The following is a 9319-nucleotide window of genomic DNA, read 5'->3' as shown; positions in this document are numbered from 1 at the left end:
CCACAATATTGAACACTTTTTGAATCCCTGCTGAGGAAGAATTTTTTTATGCTTCTTACCATATGTGATCTTGAGATCTTTGATCTTTTGAAACACCTCTACTCCAGATAGTATCTTAGGGCGCCCCCTATACTCTTGTTGTCCATTGAAAGCCTTTTTCAAGTTGCGATAGTGATGAGTACATGGCAAAAATATACGATTCCCATCAAAAACATTCTTCCTAGATGCACTCAACCACCTTCCTGGAAAACCCTCCATGCATACGGGACAAGCAGTTTTCCCGTAACAGTGTATCCTGATAGATTACCATATGCTGGAAAATCTTGAATAGTATAGAACAACATTGCTTTTAAATTGAAATTCTCGTTCCGATGTGCATCGAACACCTCTACACCTGTTTCCCACAACATCTTCAAATCATCAATTAGTGGAGCCAGATACACATCAATATCATTACCAGGCTGCCTTGGACTAGAAATTAGTAGTAATAACATCATATACCTTCTTTTCATGCAAAGTGCAGGAGGTAAGTTGTAGGTAATCAAAACAATAGGCCATGTACTATAAGTGCTACTCAATGAGCCAAATGGATTGAAGCCATCTGTAGACAAAGAAAGGCGTAAATTACACTTTTCTTTGGCAAACTCTGGAAATTCTCCATCAATAAACTTCCATTGTGAGGAATCAGCAGGATGTCTAAGCATTCCGTCATCCTCTCGACCATAGGCATGCCATGTTAACTTTTCAGCATCTCCGGCATTAGAAAACAACCTTTTAAACCTAGGTATTATTGGAAAGTACCATAATACCTTAGCAGGTACTCGTCCTTCATCATTTTTGTATCGCGAGGCATTACAAATTGCGCATCTCTCTAACGATTCATTCTCGTTTCGATACAACATGCAATCGTTAGGGCAAGCATGAATTCTTTCATAAGGTAAACCCATGACACTCAATGTCTTTTTTGCCTCATATGTACAACTCGGAAGGACATTATCATCTGGAAGCATGTCTTTTACCAATTCTAGGATCATATTAAAGCTTTGATCAGTTAAACCATGACCCGCCTTCAAGTTATACAGCTTAAGTATGGTAGACAACCTTGTGTATTTAGTGCAACTTTCATACAAAGGCTTTTCAGAGTCACTTAATAAGCTCTCAAATCTAGTGGGATCTTCATCAAAATTCTCATGTACTACATGGAGCATTTCCTCTAATCTATCTCCCTCATTTTTATGTTGACCTTCATTAGCATTATCTGAAAAGTTACTCATCGAAGCTTCATCCCTACATTCTCCATGCCAAATCCAACGGGTATATGTTTTATCAAACTCCCATTTCTCCAAGTGATTAAGTATCTCTTCGGGTCTCTTGTACAAGAAATTATGGCACATGTGACAAGGGCATGGTAGCTTATGGCAGCCTCCACTATTCTTAACTGCAAACTTAACAAATTCTCTTACACCTACTTGATATTTTGGGTCACCTGGCTTAGTTGTTGTTATCCAACTTCGATCCATTTAATATTGTCTACAGAACAACTAAAATAATTAATCCCATTCTAATTATTTTATTTAATTTTATACACTCCTGCCCCTGCCCCTGCCCCTCTCCCTACACCTTTCCCCTCACATTTTAATAATTAAATTAACAAAAAGCATAACTCAGGAACCAATAAGCAACGAAACTCACGATTTTGAGTACATGCATGAATCCATAGTGAATTTATAATAAAAAAAAACAAAAAAAAAAAAAACAATTTGGAAATCCCAACCACAATAAAGATGTCATACAATCTAAAATTATGAAGTATTTAAAGGGGAAAACCCAAAACATTAAACATCATAAAGCATAGAAACTAAAACCATCATAAAACCCAGAAAATAAAACGACGAACCAACACTTGATATGAAAATTCAAGTAGCAGAAATCTAAATAGACTTACAACTTTTAATAAGCAACCCAACATTAACTAAAACAATAGCAGATTTTCCCAACATTGACGAGTTACTGGTGCAATTTCTTTTTCATTTCTATAATAGCAGATTTCGCCAACAAATGTCAAACAAGATAAAATTTTTATTTCAATATTTCATCTCCACAAACAAACCAATAAGTCTAAAATAAATTAAATTAAAAAAGTTACAAACAAATATATAATTGATACACAAAACCCTAACAAAGCATACATGCATCAATTGAGCCAAAATTCTAACCTTTAAGTTTGCGGTGGAGCCGTGGAGGAGCTGTGGAGGAGCTGTGGAGGAGCCGTGGAAGAGCCGCTGCTCTTTCTTTCTTTTTTTTTTTTGTTTTTTTGAAGAAAACCCAAAGATGGGCAGCGCTACCAATAACACTGGCCGTAGTACAATCGATGAAATCAAATGTTCATTTGGGAATTTGATGAAAAATTGAAGACATGAAATCCAATGTTCTTCGGCAATAGAGGCAGCAATTGAAAAATTGAAGAGGGTTTTTTTTTTATGAAATTGAAGGGTTTATTTTGGGTAGGAATTTGGGAGGGAATGGAAAATAAGATAGGCGGCAATAATGGAACTCTGTAGAAATCGAAGTATTAGCATTATTTTTTTACCTTACATGTATGAGACCCGTTGTAAACAACAGGTCTCTTACCTAAGAGATCAGTTGTAAATAATAACGGGTCTTTAATATTACCTTGTAATTTCAAACCGCAAAACATAATATTTGGCGCCTACTATTACAAACCCGTTACGTGTAATGTAGGGTCTTTTATATAAAATAGACCCGTTAAATTGTACAACGGGCCATTAGTATGAACTTTTTTCTGTGTCTGATGGGCCTATCGAGAAGTAGAAGTTGAACAAAGGTGTTGTCCTTGATCAATCGTCCTTCTCTTCTTGACTAAGTACTGTAAATTAAACCATATTTGTTTTAATGACTTGACTCAAATTGACTTTGACTTTATTGGTTTTAAAGGCAAAAAAAGCAAAAATAGGGTGCATAAATAGGGTGCATATTTTTGGGAATCAAGTATAGGGTTCAAACAACATGGTTATGTTTGGAGGATTAAGGTTATGTTTGGAGGATTAATATCCGACTTACCCCCCTAAAAAAATGACGGAAAATACGCGCACACAAGACTCTCTAGACATGGTCATATGTAAAGTGTGTGCTTTAGAAGTGAGCGAAAGTGACATGATTTGACTCTTGTGTAAGACCATGGGACTATGTGCTTAAACTCAATTAAGGACTTCAATACGGTTTTGACCATTAATAAATTGATTAAATAGACTCGGTGTGAAGAATCAGGCAGAAAACTTGACCATCGCACAAACGATGGAACTGTCTCGGTGCGCTAAGCCTGTCACGCCACATGCTAAACTTCGGCGTCATTCCTGAAACGTCAGTCTGGGTCTGTTTCTAGTGTTCTATCTTAGAGGGAAAATCCTATAGCCATATTAAGTCAGGTTCGATCAAATTATTTAGACTTTAAAAAAACTCATATTAACTAGTTAATTAATTAAGCAAAGTCCTTTAGTCATTAATTAATTTATGTAGACTCAATCACAAGTCAAACAAAAGGTTAGAGTAAATATGCACAAACAAGAGATGCACAGGAAGTCAAGTAAGCACAATATGATGCAATGAGTTTGCAACCTAACCATGGCTCTAATTCTCTAAAGTTCAAGGATAAGGGTTAGTCAAAGAGGGTCCATGGTTATGAGTCCGGATGCACCACGCGGAAGCCTTACCTTTGGAAGGGTTGGCGCGTGTGGATGGGACCCTGCAAGTTAAACTTGCTTCCATGGTTTGGTGAATTCACAAACTCGGATGTACCCTTCGTTGCCATGAGCGTTCCATTGGGTAGATGGAGCATGAATTCCCAGAGGGTTATGGACATATGTAGAACACATATGGGTTCAGAAAAGTGAGAAAAACTCAATCAGGAAGTAGAATCGAGCAAACAGTACTAGAACTGGTCGAAACAAGAAGGTAGATTTCTGGCTCGGTAGTGGAAGAACTTAGCGCGAGACAACAAAGTCTGTCGCGAGACGTTGACTCGGTCGCCATGCGACATTGCTGTTGCATAGCGACAGAGCCATCGCACTGCGACGGGCTCTGTTTTCTCAGCGCCATTTCCTACATGCCTCAGCAGCTTTCTGTTCTTAGAATTTTCCAGTTTTTCACTGCGTTATTTCGACCCTAGTTGTGAAAGATATTTACCAAATTTCCTACGTGTAAAAATCCTATATTTTTGACGCATTACGGACGGTCTATCCAATGCGGACCTTTTTATGCATATGCCAATAATGTCAATCAGAACTACACACATAAATATTTAGAGCTTTTCGAGTCTCATCCACTCATTCTAACTTATTGCCAAAATAAATTTTAGGAATTAAAATAGAATTCCTCCCCAGTGGAGTTGCCAAAAAACTATAGGGAATAATTTCAAGCATCCCACACTTGAGCCCCACTGTGATCATACACTTAAGTATGGTGGCGTCCAAAGGGAAGGAAGCTAGAGCAAAAGAGTCGCCAACAAGTTTTAGGAACTTGTAAACCATTCACAGGGTGAAGGTTACACCCCTTCACGAACCATGAGATCGCTAACTCCATAGTGGTTTGGAACCATGACTGGATATTTGGGGATAAAGGTACAAATCCAACCTAAAAGAGATTGATACTGCCCTAATAATAGGTGTAGGGAATATTTCAAGCATCCTAAACTTGAACCCCAATGTGATCATACACTTAAGCATGGTGACGTCCAAAGGAAAGGAAGCTAGTGTAAAAGAGTCGCCAACAAGTTTTAGGAACTTGTAAACCGTTCACAGGGTGAAGGTTACACCCCTTCACAATCCATGAGATCGCTAACTCCATAGTGGTCTGGAACCATGACCGGATATTTGGGGATGAAGGTACAAATCCAACCTAAAAGAGATTGAACCTACCCTAAAAATAGGCATGTACTTTATTGTTTTCATATTCATGTGCGCTTTCTAACTAACATACAATCAATAGATTAACCCTAAACCTGTTTAATCTATGTTGGTTGAATATTAATGCACAAACAAACCTATTATTGGCGATCACTTGAATTATAATCATATTAGCCTAAACAAGATTATTAATTATCTTATTAAGTGTGATTACAAGTACAAATTCCCTTTAAACATGCATAAAAGGCGTGATCAAGCAATAACAACAATATATATCAAGCAACATAATATTATAACAACTATCATCATCATCTCAATCATAAGCTCAATAAAGCTTAATAATAATAGCAAGATCCTAGGCATGATACTAACAAGATTAATAACAAACCCTAGCATGTCACTAAATAATTAAATATCAAAGCTTTAGCCCTAACATGATATTAGAAAGAATGAGAGGCAACCTTAAACATGATAATAGAAAAAAAAAAAGTATCCTAACATGATACTAGGAATATTAATAAAATACCCTAAACATGATACTAGGAATTAATTAAATCTAAACATGCTTTCTATGAGAAGGGAGTAAATTAATTACTTACTTTGATGCCTCGTACCTCTTTCTAATAACAAAATACACGTGTTAGTAATTTCAAGGAAAATAATAAACAATAAATCTAATCAAAGAATTGAAATAGGATTTGGGACCAAACCCTCAGAAATTATTAACCTTTCACGTCTAGGGCGAAGGCAACTTCGAACTTGGCTAGGTGTGTCTAGAACTTGTGAATGTGGAATTTTGTAAAAGTGGAAGTTTAGAAAAAGAATAGAGAGAGAATAAGCTTCTAGCTTTAAAGAGAAAGAAGAGATGATTGTTGATGATTGTTAATCCCTGAAAACGGGGAGATACGACCCCTATTTATAGAAAAATAGTCCGAAAACGATAGAAAATACTTCAAGTTCTATTCGGAATAAAACTAGCATCTGTCGCCACCAGGCGACAGATATCAGCGCCAGACGACAAGATTAGCGCCAGGCGACAGACATTAGCGCCAGGCGACAAACTCTGTCGTTTGGCGCTAATTAAAGGATAAAACGCGCTTTATACGGAATTCTTTTCTTAATATGATTAAGCAGCAAATTCCGTGTTTATCAAATTAAAATCAGTTTATCATAAAACACTTATTTTATTCCAAATAAAACACTTTAAAATATAATTATCAATCCTAATTCCATTAGAATATAAAAGAACCTTCTAGATGTTTTAGAAGATTAAAATCAATCCTAATGACTTTAGGAATAATAATTAATAGGCCCTCTTCTAGATCATTGGGCCACATATAAAATTCATTTCGGGCCCAACTTAGTATTTTGACCACAACTTCCACATTATTGATCGGAATTGGGCTTATAATATATCGTTGGAAAGCTCTTTTCGAGCCTAAACCAACTACACTATTATTGGACCCTTATCATGGACCAAACTAAATTGGACAGGCTATTTGCATAAATAGAGTGTAAGAAGAAATATTTTCAAAAACAGAAAGAGAGATATTTAAAAACAACCACATTCACTAGACTTTTCACACTTTCACTTCGTTCGATAATCAAATGACGTGAAAGGTATTCATCACTGGGTTTGGTTTTGGGGAGACACATTTGGGTGTCTACAATAGGCCTCTACTTTATTCTTCTCATATTCATGTGCGCTTTCTGACTAACATACAATCAATATATTAATCCTAAACCTGTTAAATCTATGTTGGTTGAATATTAATGCACAAAAAAAATCTATTATTGGCGATCACTTGAATTATAATCACATCAGCCTAAATAAAATTATTAATTATCTTATTAAGCGTGATTATAAGTACAAATTCCCTTTAAACCTGCAAGAGAGGGCATGATCAAGCAATCACAATAATATCAAGCATCATAATATTGATACAACAAATCATCATCATAATCTCAATCTCATGAAAGCATAATAAAATTAGCAAAATCCTAGGCATGATGCTAACAAGATTAATAACAAATCCTAGCATGTCACTAAGCATTAAAAATCAAGACTTTAACCCTAACACGATACAAACATGATAGAAGAAACAGGAAGCAACCTAAGCATGATACTAGAAAGCAATAAAAACATCCTAACATGATACTAGGAATTAAAATAATCTAAGTATGCTTTCTATAGAAATAAAGCAATTGAATAACTTACTTTGTTGCCTCGTATTCTAATAACAAAATACAAACGTTAGTAACTTCAAGGAAAATATTAAATAAAATAATTAATTTAAATAATCGAAATAGGGATTTGGGACCAAACCCTTAGAAATTATCAACCTTTCACGTCTAGGGCGAAGGAAACTTCGAGCTTGGCTAGGTGTGTCTAGAACTCGTGAATGCGGAATTTTATTTGTAAAAGGAAAGGCTTAGAAAGAGGGAGAAAGAAAAGCTATTAGCTTGAGAGATAGGAGCATAGAATATTGTTAATGATCGTGAATGCGTAAAAACGGGAAAATACGACCCTATTTATAGAGAAAATAGCCCAGAAACGATTAGAAAATGACCAAATTCCATTAAGAATAAAACTGCCCTTGTCGTATAATGACAGGGTCCAACGCGACGCGACAGCCCTGTCGCTGTGCAACAGGCTTGTCGCAGCGCGCCAGCTTTGTCGTTTCGCACTGATTCATGCGTTTTCCGAAAATTGTACGGAATCCTTAATCTCATTAAATTTGATTAATAATGCCCGTGCTTATCTTTTTAAAAAATCAGATTTAATCTCTTTTGAAACACTTGTTTTAATCCATATAGAATTCTTTATTTTCATAAAAGATATAATTATTAATCCTAATCTTATAAGAACTCAAAACAACCTTCTATATTATTCTAAAAAATTAAAATAAATCCTAATAATTATAGGAATATTAATTAATGGGCCCTGCACTAGATCATTGGGCCATAAAACCATTTCAAGCCCAATTTAGTACTTTGGCCATAACTTCCTCATTATTCATTGGAATTGGGCTTATAATATATCATTGGAAAACTCTTTTCGAGCCCATTCCAACTAAACCATTATTGGACCTTTATCATGGAACAAACTAAATTGGATTGGACATATTCAATAAATAAAGTATATTTTTGAAAACAGAAAGAAGAGATATTTTATTAAAACAACCGCATCACAAGACTTTTCACACTTTCACTTCATTCGATGATCAAATGACGTAAAAGGTACTCGTCACTGGGTTTGGTTTTGGGGAGACACAATTAGGTGTCTACACTTACACTTCGTATGAAGTATGTTGATGTGAGGTTATATGTGTGCAGTATTACTTCCAAGTACCAAGCTTATAAGATGCTTGTTAAGAAAATCTTGAATTTAGTATTTTATTGATGTTTTTAGACTTTTATCTATAGGCTGTCAGTAAATCATGCCTCTCAAGTTACTTTATGGCTTTAAGATTATATAATGCTTTTGAGTTGTCTTAAAAATTTGGCTAATGTGCTTATCATGCTTTTGTTGATTTTAAACTTTGGTTTAGGCTCACGAAGCCTTTGTCCTTATAGTTGTCTCATTGTGCATGCAATTTTCATTAGCTGTACATATAAGATGGTTTTATATATTGCATGTTTTTGGTAGTAGTATGGTGATGTAGTTTACATCCTATTTAAATAAAAAGCTTTACTAATTAAGCCAAGATTCTGTTTATATATTTTCAGTTGATATGAACAAATTTTCCGTATAATAATGTTTATTCATTAGCAACTTTAGTACTTCACGTGAAGTTAATGAAATTATGTGCATGCACTATTAGTTATTTTTAGTTGTGTAACTCTAATTATTGCTAGTTATTTTAAGTTGTGCAACTCTAATTAGTTATTTTTAGTTCTGCACTATTAACACCATATATCAAGCTTGTTCTACAAAGACATTTAAAAGGATTAACGGGGCCTACTAGAGAGGATGAATTCTAAAAGACATTCTCAAATGGTTTTGGTTCAGTAATTTTATAAATAATTACTCGATTTTCTTTAGTTTATTGCACATCATATTTTATCACTTTTTTTCTTTTAGGAAGGTCTTTTATATTCCGTATTTGAAACTTAGTGGTTTATAATAATTTTAGTCTATCTATTTTCTTTTCTACTTCTAACTTGTGTTTTTTTAAGGTGCACTTGGAAGGATAAGTAACTCTCAATGATAACAAATTGATTGAAATAAGAGGATAATGAGCAAGGTGCTATAAGTAACTCATCGAGGATTATCTTATCAATATTATAATCACTGCCGATCTTTCAACTTGTTCATTTCTATAATTGGTAAATTCTCATTTTCAGGATGTCAAATGTATAATCGAGCTCTAGTTGATCAAGCTGGTGCATGACTT

At 34.9% G+C, this 9319-nt stretch overlaps 1 protein-coding gene across 1 annotated transcript; it reads right to left on the bottom strand.

The window, feature by feature from the left end:
• Positions 1 to 230: 230 nt before the first annotated feature.
• Positions 231 to 1520, bottom strand: LOC145580945 (uncharacterized). Its single transcript, XM_081638024.1, has one exon. It carries the CDS (start codon positions 1518 to 1520, stop codon positions 231 to 233), a length of 1290 nt encoding a protein of 429 aa, XP_081494150.1.
• Positions 1521 to 9319: the final 7799 nt, after the last annotated feature.

Source organism: Chenopodium album, chromosome 15, assembly GCF_948465745.1.
Source record: "Chenopodium album chromosome 15, dcCheAlbu1.1, whole genome shotgun sequence".
NCBI lineage: Eukaryota > Viridiplantae > Streptophyta > Magnoliopsida > Caryophyllales > Amaranthaceae > Chenopodium > Chenopodium album.
This window is presented reverse-complemented; position numbering and strand designations above follow the sequence as displayed.

What these genes read in the sequence shown, in the direction of transcription:
- LOC145580945 (XM_081638024.1), bottom strand. Translation starts at nt 1,520, where the DNA reads ATGGATCGAAGTTGGATAACAACAACTAAGCCAGGTGACCCAAAATAT.